This window comes from Myiozetetes cayanensis, unplaced genomic scaffold, assembly GCF_022539395.1.
Source record: "Myiozetetes cayanensis isolate MyiCay16 unplaced genomic scaffold, myiCay2020 scf17, whole genome shotgun sequence".
NCBI lineage: Eukaryota > Metazoa > Chordata > Aves > Passeriformes > Tyrannidae > Myiozetetes > Myiozetetes cayanensis.
Genome location: NW_026087378.1, coordinates 1,837,957 through 1,855,762, shown reverse-complemented (window position 1 = coordinate 1,855,762; position 17,806 = coordinate 1,837,957). Strand labels below are relative to the sequence as shown.

The window sequence follows — 17,806 nt, the reverse complement described above, 5'->3', positions numbered from 1 at the left end:
CTATTTTTTTTTTTTGATTATTTATTTTGAGATTTTTTTTTCTGTGATACAAACTGCTTGCAGCTTTTTCCCAGGGAAATAAACTATTTTAAAACACTTTCTCCCCTCCACTCTCTGTGTATTTTAGGAAAGACCTATTTAAAGTAGTAGAAGCCACTAATTATTATTTTTTTAGGTTTCAGAACAAAGAGGAGTGGGTATTTGTTGAGGCCTTTTAGGATCCTTAGAAAGTAGGATTATATTTCCTGGGGGTATTTTTTTGTGTGTAAGTGTTATGTATTTCTGCTTGTGGCTAAAATCAGACAGGAGGAAGGAAAAGTCCCAAATAAACCAGCAGGTAAAGCATAAATCCATTCAAAGCACACAGTACATGTTTGGTGCAGCTCATTTGTTCCTTTATATATGATTGGACTTCTCTTTACATGGAAACCCAGAGGAAAGTGAGGCTGAGGAGAGGATCCTTTTGGAGGTAAGAGATGCTGTATCTGAATCTAGGACAATGAGCAAACAGTGATGGCTCTCCAGGAGGTCTATGGCAGAAATGAATAGGAAAAAGGAGTGGAAGGGAAAAGCTCTATGAATTTCACCCTACATTTCTAAACTCTAAAGCCAGAGAGAGAACGTTTGTATAAGGCAGAAATTGGAAAAAAATACAAAAAGGAAAAGAACTGGGGTGGCTGATCTAACCCATAGCTTTCTCTTTTGATGTTCCTATATATGTCTTTTTTTTAAGAGGAAGAAAACCTACAAAGCTGGAAGGAGGAGCTCTAATCCACCAAGGGTATAACCAGGTTATAAACCAGGCTACACTGCTCAGAACTCACTGGATTTTGGGTGCATGATTATGCTGGAGGAAATACATGTTTATAATTTAGCTTCAGGATTAAAATAACCAGCTGGGCAGAGGAAAAATAAGACATCAGTTGACAGTAAAAGCCATCAGGACTCTGCTACACAGCACGAGTGTTGGTTTAGTTATTGAAACACAGGCAACAAACACTGAAAACATTGACTTTAAGAACGGTGAGGAAACCTGGTGGAGCAGGCAGAGGCTGGAATGTTCTTATGGTATTTAGCTCTGCCTCCCCTCCTCTCAGTTTTGTCTTCTTTAACTTGAATTACTATTTCATGGGATCTATTTGTATTTCCACATTGTTTCGAGGCTAGTAGATGGAAAAGAACTAGGAAAAGAACTCTGTGAGCGTGGGTTGCTTTTTGGTGTGGGTTTTGTCTTCTTTTCTTTTAAATGAAAGTGAAATGGGCTGGAGTGTGGGAAATTCTCTCCTCAGCAGTCACTTAACAAATTGGCCATTTTTCATCTACTTCGAGCAGGGAGAAAGACTGTCAAAGAATTTTAAAGGAAAACACTGCAAAATGTTATTAATTGAAGAAAGATTTTTGGCCTTCATTATTCCAGCCAGTGAAAGCAAAATTCATGCATCATAATTTGGGATACTGTTTCCTAAAAAGGCCATAATGAGTAAAACTAGACAGACAGAACATAGAGCAGGAAAATACTGAGGTATGGAAAAAAAGCAAAGCCTGGATACTGCGACCCTGTCAACAGTCAAAATTTTCAACACGTACATTTTTAATTTGCATTTCATTTAGGAACACAAGATTTACTATCGTGATTTAACCATTACTCAACTAAACCAAGGGGGACCCGAACTATTTCTTACAGAACAACACACACACACGCTCTTGGATCTTCCTCCTGCCTGCAGTCAGGCTATTTGTTGCATTACAACATACATTTGTTCCACACATGCAGCCTTTACTGAAATATCACTGGAGTCTTAACCAGAATTGTGGCATCCAAGCCCACAGGAGTGATGAGGGATTCAGGGTGCCTGCCTCTCCAGCTGAAAAAAGCAGGAATCTGCAATACCTGAGCTGGGCACCTCTAACCAACAGCCTGCACGTTACTGCAAACATCTCCAGATGATCAGCACCAAAATGCTCCAGTGCAAAACACATCACTCTTGAATTAACGTGGGGTTTAACTACAGCACCTGCTGAGAAATCCCACTGGTACCCAGAACCAACAACTCTTGCATAATTACACTGATAAAAATGTATGGTCTGGATTTGTTCAGCCACAAAGCCCAGCCAGTGACCCTTTTAAAGAAATTTCCATTCTCCATGCAAGTGCTGGTGAGAAAAAAAAAGCTTGCTCTGTCTACCTACTCCTTGTGAACAACAGAACTAAGTATAATATTTGGGCACAAGACAAAGGGATATTACCTCCATTTTCTGTCCTACTGGATACACCCTGACTAAGGATGTCTGTGCCCTTTTAGGCAAAGTCTCACATCCAGAGCTCATTGTCCCCCAGGCTACTTCACAGGAAAACTGCTTCCCTGGACAGTGCTCTCTGCCATCCATTCTTTGTTCATTCAAATAGAGATCAAATCCATACAAAGCTTCTCCATTCCTACCATTCCTGTGCAGCACTGAAGTCACCTGCAACTACTTCCTTTTTTTTTAATGGATAATGATATTCCTTCACTATAAAAGGTTTTATCTGAAGGGAACATACACAGAGATGCCCTGGATGTCACAGCAGACTTCAGTCAAACTCTTTGGTCAACAGATCCCTCTCTTTCCAGGTCAGGCACACAAACCCTTCCAAAGTGTATCTCCATGACTTGCCTCTGTGCTTCCATGGCATTTCCTCAGCTGCTGCTCAGCCAACTGAGCAACTTCACATGATTTCCAACCTCTCACGTTTGGATTCAACTCTTAGAGGACCCTCAAAACCACAGCTCAGGTTTGCTTGGCTCATATGTACTTTTGTCTGGCTGATGGCTTCAGTTCTCCCAACCATTTTATGCTGCTCCCTCCTTTGTGCTCCAAGGCCAGGTGTGGCTCTGAGGGTGTTTCAGCCCAGGCAGCTGCTCTGCAGTCAGTGCTTCCAGCTGATTGATCAGGCTGGATGAAATATCCCCCTCCAAAATGGAGGGAAAGCAGGTGAAGGCAATCCTTGTATGACAGTTCACTAAACTCTTCCTATTTTAAGAACATGAACTATTGGGACCCTTTGGATTCTGTTTTAAGCAACACCCTCCTATTTTTGCAAACTTTTTCACTTATGATTCACGTCATATTTTCCAGGAGTATTTCCTTCTTTTCTTCAAAAATTAATTTTGTTTAATTGTAGCCCAACTTACTGCCTGCACTGTTAGCAGGTGCTTATGTGTGCAAATGCTTATTGTGTGGCATATACAGGTGTGTGTGATCCCATGTGGCAAGACGGGCCTGGTATTTCACAAACTCCTGCTAATAAGCATAGCCACAGCACAGACAGAATTCAGGTGAAGAGGAAAAAAAAACAACCCAAAAAACACTGGAAGATGATTAAAAATATTTCAAAACTGGTTCTGAAGTATCACACGAGTTCTTTTGCCCTTATCCAGATGGCCATTTGAGAAAAAAAATCCCAATCTACTTCTTTCCTACCTTATTTTAATCTGAAAAAAAAGTAATTCTGCAATAATCCTATGGAAAGGAAAGCACATTTGCATATATGCTGGATTCAGTTCCTTACTAGAGATGTGTTTTCTTGGCTGGGCAAATATATTTCCCCTTGTAAATGTAAAGACTCTGCCTCTTTATATCGAGTCCTCTTTGAAACCACCCAAGAATAGCTGACAAAAATAGTGCACAAGTAAGCACAGTGGGCTCAGCATACTACAAGCAAAACTCTTTACTCTGCTAAGCTTAAGTTTTTTTAGTTTTTGGCAGAAACATCATTTTAGAGCTCCAATAAATGTACATTGAAATCATAAGGCTTTTCTCAGCTGAAGATTTACATGGGCCTCCTTTGTATCAGCCACAAAAAGTATTTTAAGAGTTTGGAAATTCTAGAAGCTTTCCTCCTGCTTTACTCAGCCACTCAAGCTTGATCCTCATTAAATCCCCTGACATGTAATATATTCCAGCGTACAAGAAGCTCTTCATTACTGCTCCATGCTCTGAAGGTAATAAACCCATTTCAAAGGCTGGAAGTAGGAACTATTGCAGGTGTTTCCTCACCCCTCCACGCTGAGCCAGGAAGGCTGGGCTAACACCATGTGAATGAGTCCCTTCCAGAATGACTTGAGAAAAAGCGCTTTTAGATTCCTGTTAAGAGGGTTTCTGCTCTCGCAGAAGGTTTAGGAAGGAATTTATCTGAAATGCAGGATGGATGCTGGAAAAAGTGAACCCACTTCTAGCTCAGACACCACCCTCTGTGGCCATGGGCTCAGCAGAGGACTCTGTCACCTGCCAAGGGTGCACAATGAAGGCCACACCTGAGCCCACAGCTTCTCACACAGCCTTTGCTTCTCCACTGGTGAAATGGGCGTCATGAATTCAAGCAGCACGTTGTCAGGCTCTTTTTATTTTTTTTTTTCTAAATAAATGCAGACCTCAGAGATCTCAGGGGAAAGCCATGCCCTAAAAGCCAAGATTTTCCAGAACAGGTGTATATCAGACTCAGCTCAGAACTGGGAATATTTCTGAAATACATTTAGAGAGTTTCTGTGCTGAGGTACAGATTTACTAACACCTTAAACACTGTATTTTAAAATGAGGCATCAATATTTTGACTCAGAAAAGCAGCCATATTTGTGAGCACATGTACTGCAATATTAGTAGAACGACAACCAATCCAGGAAGAAATCCAGGCTGCCTTAAAATTAGACTAGATTTTCAGTTAATTATAGGCTCATGCACAAAATAAACATGCATTTGGACCTTTCCCATCAGGCACTTCTCATGGATTCTTGCTCTTTGGTTGTGTCCCTTCCTTACCTGTGTAATTAGGAGGGCAGAGACAAACATAGTTGTTGATCCCATCGACACACGTAGAGTTATTCTCGCAGTCATTATCTTCGCAGTCATCTGGGTTTATTTCACACCTCTCCCCCTCATACCCAAGAAGACAGGAGCAGCTTTGGAGAAAGAAAAAAAAAAATTAATAAATGTTAGCATGGATCTGAAGGAGCAGGAGATTTGAGGTATAAAACTGAACTGAAAACATATAGAAGTGAGTTGTTGGAGCCAGATTCGCTGCTGCTGTGAGGTTCAGGGCACTTTAACCCTGTGTGTTTGGTGAAGGATGCAGTCTGATGGTTCATGGGGTTGGGAAATCATTTACATGAGACATAAAAGCACCAGCAGGAGCCAGGCTCTTCTGTGCTCACTTTGCCTTCTTCATTGATAACTCCAGCTCTGAACTGAAGTAAGCAACTCCTGGGCAGGGAGTAAACACTCATCGCAATATTCAAGTCCTTGGCTTCTCTGTTAATGGTTTTGTGGGAATGTGGACACTTGCCTACTGAGGGCTGCACAATCTCAGGGCAACTTGGCAGCTTTTAGGTAGCTCACTCTCTTCAAAGAACAACTGGAATTGAGTTTACAGACATGAGCATTTTCTTCTCGTTACCGCTTTGTCACTCGTCCAAACAAGAAATGCTTGGGAATGATTGCTTTTACAAGTGCAGTCAGGTTTCAGTACTTCTGCAGCTCTTCCAACATCTGGAGTTTGTAGAAGGGCTGATGATGCCCAGATAATTCAACTAAAACACAGACCATGGCAGAGCTGGTAATGGTTCTGTGAGGATGTGGACACCAGTGAAGAATGATTGCACTAAATATTTTATCTCACAAGACTGTGATGTATGGTCCCTAGGGGGAGTGTAACAAAGTAAATGGTTGAAGAATGACTTGATTTTTTTTCAACCTCCATTTCCTTTCCCCTCTAGATCTGGAAGCTATGGTTACAAACAGAACCTTTATATTTTAAACTATATGTAAGTGATGAAGAGGTTGAGGCCAGAGTTTCCGAAAAGAGAGCCTAAAAACATGTGTTAAGTGCTCTGGTCATTTCAGTGGCTTGTAAGAAGCCAGGAAGGGTATTTGAAGTGTCAGTTTTGAAGTGCCAGCATTGCTGTTCACTCACTAGTCACAGAAAGGGTTGTTTCGAGTCCCACTCCAAACTACACATTCACTACACATTCACTCAACTGTTCATTTCCTTTCCCATGCAAGCTCTGGTGGCAGAAAAGGAACTGAACAAAATGTAAAGCACCACTGATGGATGAGGATGAAAACCAGAAAGCACCAGAGCAGTCCCACTAATGGCCATCCACTGCTTTCAGAAACCAGGAGAACTGCCAGTGCAGACACAACTGCAGGGTACTCTTTTCAGCTCAGATGGACAAAGTGGACACGAGGTGGTTATCCAGCTTTATGGAGGTGTCATGGGGTTGGGATGGGGAATGCCCTGGAGAATTAGGAGATCTTCAGAATCTGTGAAGAAAGCTGCAGCAGGGCTTTTGGACTGGCTGCTCTCAGAGTGACATTGCCTTCCCTCCCTCCTGCGTGCCACAGACTGAGCAGAGCACAGGGACTCCCACAGGAGGGATGGCACAGAGTTTTCCATCCACCCTCAGCAGTCCTAGGCTGGACCCTGAGGATTAAGATAGATTCTTCACGATGTGCAACCTCAGAAGGGAACAACAAAGAGGACAAAGAAGTGTCTTGAGCCACCACAACAGTAAGGTCTCCCAGATGGGTACAGAACAGGGATACCAGGCACAGGCACAGTCACCTTCATTCAGCTCTGCAGGGACATTCCACAGGTCATGAGAGTTAGAAAACCTTCACCATGAATAACCAAAAACCATACTGCTCAAATAAATCCAATTTAGGACACAATAAATCAGTAAGGAATATTTTCTTTTCCTGTCTCAAGCTCATTATTGCTAATAAAACATGTCCTCTTGCTGACCCTGCAATGGCCCAGAGGATCACAGGAGGCAGATAAGAAAGAAGAGCTGGCACACCATCTTTTGTGGCAATGCAAGTGTCAAGGAGGGGGTTAAAGACATCTAATTAAATACAGTGAGACATTCATCATGTCTCCCTTTTTGATTACAAAACCCCATTTTCAGGGGTTTATAACTCAGTCATAAAAATATGCTCCAGGCTGCAAACTGGAAGACAAGGTCTCAGTTTGGGAGCAGAAATTCTTCTCTCCATTTAAAGAAAAGCAACAAGAGTGGCTTTGTGCTGGTGATTTTGGTATGAATATAACACCATTTTCCTTCCACAAAAGGATTGGGACAGATTGGATGTATGCAATTAAAAATGACATTATTAAATACTATCACAGTAATGGTTCAACTCAGTGGAGTTACCATTAGTAACAATTCATAGGGGATTGTTGATACACAATTGCTCAATATTAGGACACATTCCATACTCAGGGAAATGTCAGAATAATTGATGGCATTTGGCTACTGGTCCTTATGTATTATAGGGAGTTTTTACTTTATTGCTTACGTGTGATTCTTTATTTTGATTTGCATTCAAATGTGCCAGATACGAGGCCTGAAATTAGAAGATAAAGCACTCAACGTGGGACAGACTGAACTACATGTTGAAAGAGCTGCAGTTTGGGACTGTTTGTATGTATTCTCCCAGAAAAGGCCTAGAAGAAAAATGAAGCCTGCTGAGTGACTGGAAGGTCATCAAACTTGGGTTCCAGCTGACCGAGAGAGAAAATTAATTTCAGGGACAACGATGAAAACTTTGTAGTGACTCAACAGTGAAGCCCTGTGAGACAGCATTTCATGGGGACCTTGGAAATAATGGAGCCATGCTGGGAAGAAGAGTTTCCTAGAGATGATGTGATCACATAAAGGTTCAAATTCCCTATCCATCCTGTTTCAGGACTGGTGTGTTTTCCCAAAAAAACCTGAACAAAATAAAATTCCACAATCATCATGAAAGTCCAAGGAAATACAAAACTCAATGAGAACATTTTTGGGGTGAACTTTTGGAGCTGAAGTATTTTGTACAGTTTTTTTAAGCTGGCAATTTTGTAAGTTTACTATATTCAATTTTTTTTAATAAACTCTAATGAAATCATTTAACATCTGTTTATTAAAATATATATACATACAGTGTATCAAGTTTCAAAAAAAAAATCAGCTTTTAAACAGAGATAGTAAATACTTTCAAGACTATTACAATTTCTTGGTAAAGAAGCTTTTTATGTCTATATCCCAATGGAGTAGCCTGTAAGTCTGGAAGTGCAATGTTTTTGCTTGAACTAGGCAGAATTAACACTAGGCAGTTAATCAGTTCCAGGATTTTACATTTACGAGGGAACTTTAAGTTTGTGGAAAAAGCTAAAAAAAACCCACAACCCTGATCTGGGAAACGGAGGGAGGTTTTATGTGGAGAAAAGTTAAAATAACCCAGAGGAGTTGTTTCCCAGCACCGCAGGTTATCGGAGATCAGCTGTTGCCTGTGGCTAAGTGAAGCAGAGCTGACAGCTCTGCCTCCTGCCAAAGCCTCACTCCCAGGAATGCTAAACCACCGGGACATGTCTGATTGACCATCTTTTTTTATCAGTCTCCATAAGCAACTTTTTTTTTTTTTTTTTGGCAACCTTTTGTCAAGGAGGACATAGATTAGATCAGAACAAGTCAAAGGGAGGAAGAGCTTGATGTCTCCGGTCCTCTGAGCCACAGGTGCCACTTATCTGTTCTTAAGCACAGAGTTTGCGCCTACTTGAAGAAAGAGAACTGGAAATTACTCAGGATTGAGGAAGTGTAAGGATAAAAGAAGATGGAATAACTCCAGCTGAACCTTTGCCCTTTGCTGTCCCTCCAGGATCTGCTGTCCCAGCAAACCTGAGCGCCTCAATCCCCTGCTGATCTGAGCCCTTGTGGGGAGCAGGCACAGCGGGGCGAGTCGGGCTGGAATCTCAGCAAAAACTAAGAGATTTCTGTCTTTGGGGGAACATCACCACCTCAGCATTATTTAAAATGGTAGTTTTTTCATCTAAGGCTACAGAAACTTGAGAGTTAAACTGCTTGGCATTTCACAGGGAGAAAGCTTTGGCTTAAGTTTCCTTTTTACAAGAGTAAAGATTTGACAAGTTTGGCAGCAGGGCTTGTGTATGAATATATTTCCCTAGGGAGGAGAATATACAGAAGATTATAATTTCTTTTACAGGCCACACAACAAAAAAATCCAAGGAGGCCTCTCATGAAAATGTTTTTTGACATCCGCTTCCTCACAGCCTATAATCTAAGGCAACGCTTTCCCACCTTGATGAACACAATTTATGTGCATGTAACTCTGACTGCTGCCATCCACTGGAGAGATTTCCCACCAAAAACCCCAACCCAACCAACCAAATTCAATCTCAAAATGTTTCTTCTTCTTCCCTGTCACTGACTGTTCCATCCCCACACCACAGTTCTCCACAGTCCTCCAGACCCACAGAGGCTGTAGGCTGACTGAATGAAAAACAAGGAGAAAACAGAGCTATGCTGAACATTCAATTTTATGCACCAAGATTTTGATGAGATACGGTTTTATGTGTCTTTTATTAGACCAACTGAAACTATATAAATAACTATAAAAGCAGAAACCTTCCCTAAAAAGCCATGAATGCTGTTAAGCAACAAAACCACCCCTGCAGTTTTATAAAGGATCTCAAAAACAATGCTCATTTGGAACTGAGGCAAAGCCTCTGAAATTGTAAAATTCTTCATGAGAAAAATTCAGAAGTAGCTTTTTATTTCAGGTCATTCAAATCTTTTTATTTTCTACCACGGGACAAAAAAAAAAAAAGCTAAAGAAAAACCCAATCCAAAATATAAACCGGAGCCTTTCATTCTCGTATTATGGATATTTAAAATGTTTTACTACTGCACTTTTAGTATCAGCTGTATTTTTGAAAAATGAGTACTAAGTGACAAAACCCAGATATTCTAATATGGTACAATTTTGCTTTGGCACAAGCTGATAAAAGCTATCTAAACATTATTCCATGTTGGTGACTAGAAAAGGAACTGGAACTGAAGACCACCAGACCTTTATTTCTCTCAAGCAGAAACTAAACATGAACAGTTACTCCAAAAAATTGCTGGACCTGCTAAAATTGAATCAAGAGGAGGTACATCAGATCAGAGCAGTGGTTTCACCAAAATCTGTGGAGTCTGTCAAGCAGCACAACCACACACAGAGACAGAGGAGCTCTGGGGCATTTCTTCCATTTTCTGCTTCTTGTTTTGCAAGAAACACAATAAATGCTGAGGACCAGATCTATGAAAATTTCAGCAGCTCTTCTTTAAAAAGAAATCTTGTATGAACTTTAATGTCAACCAGTGACCAAAGCCTCAAACTTGTATGTTTTGAGTTGTGAAATAGTGCCTGTAGCAGCACAGATCTCCCAGCTACCTCATGAAAATTTCTGCACTTCTCTTGGAGTATCCCCGCCTATGTTACAACTTTCTTAACCAGGCAAACTAAAATCTGCAATGTCCAGCTGCAGAGGTTGTTCTCCTGCAGGCACAACACTCAAGATGTGGCAATCTCCCCATGCTTTTTAATTGTTTCTTTAAAGCCTGTTTGTCTACAAGATTCTTCAGTTATGAAAACATTTTGCATCAGGTTGTCAGGCAACAGATGCTCACTTTACAAATACAAAAACAGCTAGATGTGGGATTGAAATGCCCCAAGGAAAATTAGGATACAGATAACACAATGCAGATCAGGGAGATTGCTCAAAACAGCTCTTAAGTGTATATTCCATTAGGAAGAAGTAAGGAGGTTTCACAGGAAATGTCACACCAATGAAACCAGAATAATTAATCTGTATGGCAAATATAAGTGTCACGTGCAGCAATTTCTACAAAGTAGCCATCACAGCTCAGTAATGCAAAGTACAAACACATTTCATTTCATCATCTCATTTTAAATGAAATTTGTGCTCCTACCTGAATCCATCTTTATTTGCCTCGGTGAGGTGGCAGGTCCCTCCATTCTGACATGGGTTTTGAATGCAAGAATTAATGGGCACACTGCAGTCTCGACCCTATTTGGGAAAATTCAAAAGAAACAAGGTTAGTAGGAGTCATGCCATCTGAATCAATGTCTCTTGCTCCCTCACTCTACTCATGGCACCACTTGCAGGAGGTCTGTGGTCTTCAGACCCATCACATCATCTCACGTTCTTTATTGATGATCAGATACATTCATCACTTCAGGGAGAATTTGGGCAGGGCAAGTGTTCTGACCAGGGGGACTGGTGGGTATCTTGGTATCATTTCAGTTTCAGGATTTTAATGAACTCTTTCATTAGGCTGTTTTGAGGAAGCAGCTGCTTTCACCATTACTCTAACACACTTTCATGTTGGTCACAATGAAAAGAAAGAATCACAACCAGAGGTAAGCAGAAGGCCACACACAGCACAAGCCCACGTGGAGTCAGCACTCATCAACTGCATTTACCAAGTGCTCAGTTAAACACTGCAACAATACACTGTGCTCATTACTGAGAGTTGTCAGAACCCACAGGGGAAAGTTCCTGTATGTTGTGGGAGCTGAGTTTGAATTTCTGCACAGATCACACCGAATCCTGTTTGAGATATCATCACTGAATCAGTTCCCTTCTTAAAGAGTGCCTTAAATCATCCATCAGTTCCAGCTGAGCCTCACCAGCTTGAGCAACCTCCCCTGTTACTTTTGATTGGCCCTTCAAGGCAGACATATTTCTCTGATCATTGTATTCTGCTGATTAGAACAAGATCTTTGTAAAACTGGCAAATACATCGAAGAGTTTGGTCTTGCTTTTCAGTTATTCACAGAGTAGAGTGAAGTAAAGCCACCTGAAAGTCTCAACACTTAAGAGATCTGTGCAATGGCTCTACTCTTCCTACCAAAGATCCTGTTATCAACAGCCCTCTGCCAGGTGCCATTGGCCTTCTTGCACACCTGGGCATACTTTGGCTCGTGTTCAGCGACTGCTGACCAGCACCCCCAGGTCTTTTCCATGCCAGGCAGCTTTCCAGCCACTCTTTTCCCAGCCCATAGCGCTGCAGGGCGTTGTTGAGACCCAAGTGCAGGATTCAGCCCTTCACCTTACTGAAGCTCACAGTGCTGGCCTCAGCCCATGGATTCAGCACTATACATATTACACTTTACATGTTATGTTATACTTTCATCCAGCACCACAGAGGAGCTTTGTTAACAGGGCTGTATTTCCTGAGGCTCTGTCTCCAGCATTCCCCAGAGCGAGGAGAAGCAGCTTTGCATTTTAAAAATTCCTGCAAACACAAGGAAAAGAGGGGCAGCCTTTTCCACAGCTGAATCAAAAGAGAAGCATTTCCAAAGAACAACAGAAAGACCTGGCCACCCCCCTGCCTGGCTGTGAGTTCGTGCCCAGCACAGCAGTGCAGGCAGCACGTGAGGACCTCACCCAAGCCCTGGCACAGAGGCTTTCTGCTTCGTCCATGCTGCCTTTGCCAAGCAGCCTGTCCTTCTCCATTTGAAATCCTGAGTCCCCAAATGTCTCAGGGAAGAATTGGGAAGGCGCCGAGGGGAGCTCCTGCAGGTTTTATTTTGGCACCATGTGGCCCCACAGCACCGTGTGGATGAGAGCCATGCAGCACCAACACTGCTCTGCTCCCACCTTTCTCCAACACTGCCCCTCTTTTGTCCATCTGTCTTGTGAAGCCTGGCTCTTTACCACCTCATTGTGGTGTAGCTGGGAGATGCTGGTTATTACACTTCTCCCATGTCCCTGTCTCTGACATCAGTTACTTCTGTTTCATGTGAATTCTTCATCCCTGTGTCACTAAAATATTAATCCCTTTGCAGCCAAGCATAGCAAGAAGCAAAGCATTTGTTTTTCTGAAAGTTTTTGTCACAGTTGAACACCATGTAAAACAGTCCTACATCAGTTCTACTGTAATTCCTTAGATTAATTTCAATATTCTTGTAAAAGTTTAATAAAGACAAATGTTAAAATGAGAGCAAGTCTCTCAAACTGGCACATGAAATTTTGCACGACAGACTCAGCTCTCATTCCTGTACAGAAAATGGCTGAATTATCTGCTTCTTGGGCCTCAGGCAGCATGGAAATCCATCAGTATCTGCTGCTGAACCAGGCTTAATTGCAACACTAAGTTGCTATGTGGCTTTAGGAAAATTAGAGACTCCCTGACTCAGTTTACTCATTGTAATAAACGGGCAAACAACACTTAATCCTTCTCCAAGGATTATCTTCTCTGAGCTGACTTTATCAATAGCACATTGTGATCCCACAAAACAAGTACAACTTCCCAAACACAGAAGACTATGAAAACAAAGAATTCTGAAAGGAGAGAAGCTGCAGAAAATAGTGGTACTAATAAATCTACAGCACAGCAAGGCCACTTTATTTCTATACGAGACTGTCACTACCCAGAAGAGCCCAAAGACATTCTAGAAACATCTTTCAAATGAATAATGCAATTCTCTAGTCTCAATTTACAGTAAGGCTGTTCTTACTGGAAAAATGGAATTGCTGTCAAGCATCACTAAAATTAATTTATCTGTGAGTTGGGAAATACTCCTTGAATTACATTACTTGGAAATAACTATTGTTACAAAGGAGAATATTGTCTGTTTCCTTCAAAACTAAAGTGCCCTTTAATGAAGTCTGAACCAGAAAAAGAGGGGCAGACTTTGTTTCAAGGACAGGCAAGAAGATAGGACTGTCTCAGCAATTCACAGAAAGAGGATGAAGGTCCCTCTGTGTGCAATATTTTACTTCTAGAGCTTTTTTAGGATTCAATAAATTTTTGTCTAGTCTGATAGGAAGGCATCAGATCCAAAACACTTTTATATATTTTTTCTCATTTTCTGTGGGAGAGGAACGGTTTAGGCGTTGAAACAGGAAATTTCTGCAACTTTTTAGAAGACATATATGTTCAGAGTCCAGCTGTCTTTTCAAAGCTGAAGTAGCTCAGCTGGTCCAGACTTTTTCCAGCTCCATATTTCAGTGAATGAGAACAGAACTGTCCACCACACTTAAGAAGTGTCAGTTCTTTGTTTGAAATTACCCGTACTGGGCATTAGTGTATCTACAAGCTGTTCCTCAGCACTGCTGTGCCAAATTCCAGCCTTTACAAGTATCCAATACTGGGAACATTTACACCATAATCAGTACAACACCCAAGAACAAGTAGCAAAAAACTCATAAGGACCTCAGCAGGAAGAATAAGGGGTAATGCAGTTAAAAAAGCACCCATTTGCTCTGACACTGCTTCAACTACTGCAATGATATTTTTAAAATTAATTTTCACTAATTAGTACTGTCTGTGGAGACTGAGAGCTTCATCCTCATTCACGTGGCAGGGATTTGAACTCTGTCCATCTTATCATGATCCTTCACCCGTTTCTAACAGCAGTGGGCACAGTCAAGAGGCAGCAGCACAGAGCTCACCACGGGCAGAAGGTTGAAACCTCCTGGTGTATAAAACCATCACTGCTGACTGCAGGAGAAACGTGATCCAGGCAGCCAGGAAGACACCTGCAGACAGGCAGAAGTCTGTCCAACTTCAATGGCTTGTGAATAGGGAGACCTCTTTCCAGCTAATTACAGCCCTGTTCAATGACTACAATGTTTCCCAGCATGCTGGAAAAATGAGCTATACAAAAGAAATACCAAAGTTTATTCGAGTTGTTAACAACATACAATGTGTTCATAATAAATTTTATTTAGATGGTATATGTGGAGAACAGATGGGAGCGTTCATGTGTTTAGTAAAAATACTAGATGAAGACAAATATAGTTGATAGAGACTTTAAATTAAGAACTAGGAAGTTTTCATAAACAACTTAATTATCAGGGTCTAAATAGAGCTAAAGCTTTTAGTGGAAACACACAAAATTACCAGTTACGAAGATCCTGCACTGCACACTCTGTCCTTTACATTCCTAACAGTGGGAGTAATGCATCCACATCCAACTCTCTGTCTCACAAACATTGAAACACTTGTCTTATGGGTGTCCTGGTCAGAAGTTAAAAAGAAATCATTACATTGAAGGAAAAAGTTTAGTAAATCTTCCACTTCGTGATAGGCTGGAAGGAAAATTCACAGAAGGATAAGTGAGAAGTACAACGTGTTCCATGAGCATATTCAGGGATGTTAATCAAACTTACAGCTTTAAAATTTCAGCCTCCTAATCTTGTGAAATGAGAATAAATGGACATTTGAAGGCACTATGTAGAGCTGTGCTCTGCTTCCACAGAGCTTGGCAAGTATTTCATCAGCTTTTCTGCACTATTCTGGTGTACAGAGATTTACACACACTCGAGTGTTACAAACACATCTGCATGTGCCAGTGGGACCTGCTCATGTGTTGGACCTGCACAGGTCCAAAAGCAGAGTGATGGGCTAACCATGGTATGTAAACAAGTCATGATTCCTGATCCTTCATATAAAAGAATGAGATGAGATGGGATGAGAGGAGAGCGGGACAAAACCCCAGAAATAACAGAAGACATGGACACTCAGCACAGAAAAATAATTCAGTTTGAACTTTTGAATGGATTTTTTTTTTTTTAGTTCTACTTCTTTCATGCTTAGTAAAGTGAGAACTGTGATCATAGGTTTTTCAAAAGTTGTGTCATACAGATATCCAATAAGGCATAAACTGATGCTAATTACTAATGGCATTTTCAGCAGTGTCTTCTTTCACCATTTGAAACCTTTATCCCTCTGTCAAAAATAGTCAAAATTGGAGAGTAAATTGAAATTTTCCAGGCCAGGAAGGGAAGGAGATATGTCACAAACAAAGCTTTATCACATAAACTTCAACTCCAGTGGAGAGTTAAGGTAGGAAATAAGAATGAGGCATTCACAGTTTCCCCTGTGATAAGTACATTTAGCAGCCATGAATACAAAGAAAAAAACAAGAAGAATTTTTCCCCACTGACCAAGGCAACACAATGCTGTGAATTCAGCCTCAAAGCCAATCCACTAAGCTACAAGTTTGTTAGGAAAAATTCTCCCCAGGTCTAATCACAACTGTGTATTTCAGAAACTTTCAAGGCAGAGGAACACAGGATTTGCTATAAAGGGATTATGAAAAGGAGAAGTTTCACATGCAAATCTCAAAGGGAGGTATGAAAGCTGGCATGCCATGCTGAGCTGACTGCAGCAGGAAGGGCTGGATGGACACCTCAGCAAGCACAGCTTCGGGAGGGGAACACACCAAGCAGTCAGAGATGTTGCAAATTGAGTGAAGAATGAAACTCATTTTGAAATATAAAATTAAATTATTTTGCAGGAAGGGCTAAAGACGACAGCATTTGGAATTACTCTTATTTTACCAGCGGAGCCATTTGAGACTGATTTCCTGATTGCACTGATATTAAGAGATGTGTAGACAGCTGACACCCTGATACCTACATACAGTGGTTTGAAGCTCTTCAGTAGGTCCAGGTGATACTGTTTCCTTGTTTATGCTCTGTCTTGCCATAGACATAATGGTTAAACCTCAATTTGGATAAAATGAAGCTCATTGGCAAGGTCAAACCACGAGAAGAGCTGGCGGGGTGTACATCAGACCCATCTGCTTAGGCACATACACAAATTATTTGGCAAGGCTTGGATAATATCACAGTAATTTTGGATCAGAGTGCTTTCAGATTGCCAGGTGGAAGTTGAAAGATTTTGATCATCTGCTGTTCACAGAAATCTGTGACTCCTCCTTCAGAACACAGACCTTGCTACAGACACCCACACCTCGGGTGCCTCTAGTGTAGTGCACCCACAGTGGGGATGAATTAACTGTTTCTCTTCAGTTACCTGTCCCAATGGGGTAGTAAAAAATGTACCTTCTGAGGGTTGCTGCTTAAAATACAATTAATTTAACACGAAAAATTAATTAATTTCATCCACTTGTAGTTTGGAGATAAGAGTTCTAACATTTATCTGAATTTACCTAGAATAATCTGATTTATTTTTTTTTAGTACCTCTTTGTTTATAACAGCTGCACTTGCACTGACACATCAAAACAACAGCAAAGTTTCCTGCTGCTCACAACCATCACGAGAGATCCTATTTGCTAAGTGGCACAGAAGGTGGGTATGAAAAGAAGATACTCTGATATTGTTCTTGTGCTGCCCCTCCCACCCCTTGGCTGATTTAACTCCCTCTGCAAACCTTCCCAGTGTTACTGTCTGAAGCAAAACCACAGATAGCACTTATAACCCCCCATCTTCAGCACTGTAGAGTTACCTCCTATGCCAGTCTAGGTTCACCTGGCATCTGATTAAACAATGACTGGCCATGGCAGCAGCACTTCTTAGTGACTCCCTTGTCCTTGTTAATAAATCACAATTGTCAATTTACAGTAAATTAGGCAAACTCTGCTCTCTTAGGCCTCATTTTATTTAAATCAGAAAGATTTATGATCCTCCAGGGTGTAATACACCTTCCATTACCTCTGTAGCGAGTAATCAGGAATGTGCCTGTCAAAGTCAAAGTGCAAGGATTCATCGTATCATTTTTTAAAAACTCTGGTTCTTCTCCTGTGAGTATGGGATTTAATTCTCTGTGGACATCTGGGGTTTATTTTGTAATTATATTCATTACCACATAAATCCTGATTGCCCTTCTAAACCTCTCCTTACATAAGCACTTTGGGTTTCAATGGTCTTTTGGGCTTTTAATCAATGTCATTAATCCATCACGGAGCCAATTCACATGGCACATGTCTGAACTGAGTCTGGAGGTGCCAAACTGGATGGGGCAGATGCTCTAGAGCTTCCAAGGTTACAACTGGCTGATGCAGACCACTGTGTGAACATTCTGGGAGATGTAGAAGAAAATCAGGGACAATGAATGTAGTTAATTTTGTCCAGGGTGGACTCTATGCATAAAATCCAACCCAAAATATTTGCTATAAACCCAACACTGAATATTTTATAGGTTGTCCCTAATTCAACCAAGAGTCATGATT

The 17,806-nt window shown here is 41.2% G+C and overlaps 1 protein-coding gene across 2 annotated transcripts in view; it reads right to left on the bottom strand.

Moving 5' to 3' along the window:
• SLIT3 (slit guidance ligand 3) overlaps positions 1-17,806 on the bottom strand; it is a 472,700-nt gene that overhangs the window by 43,912 nt on the left and 410,982 nt on the right. For both annotated transcript variants that reach the window (XM_050312542.1, XM_050312543.1), the window contains 2 exons: positions 10,788-10,885; positions 4,798-4,937 (listed from right to left, as the gene is read on the bottom strand). In XM_050312542.1, the coding sequence (XP_050168499.1) occupies positions 4,798-4,937; positions 10,788-10,885 (238 nt within the window). The remainder of the gene's footprint in view (positions 1-4,797; positions 4,938-10,787; positions 10,886-17,806) is intronic.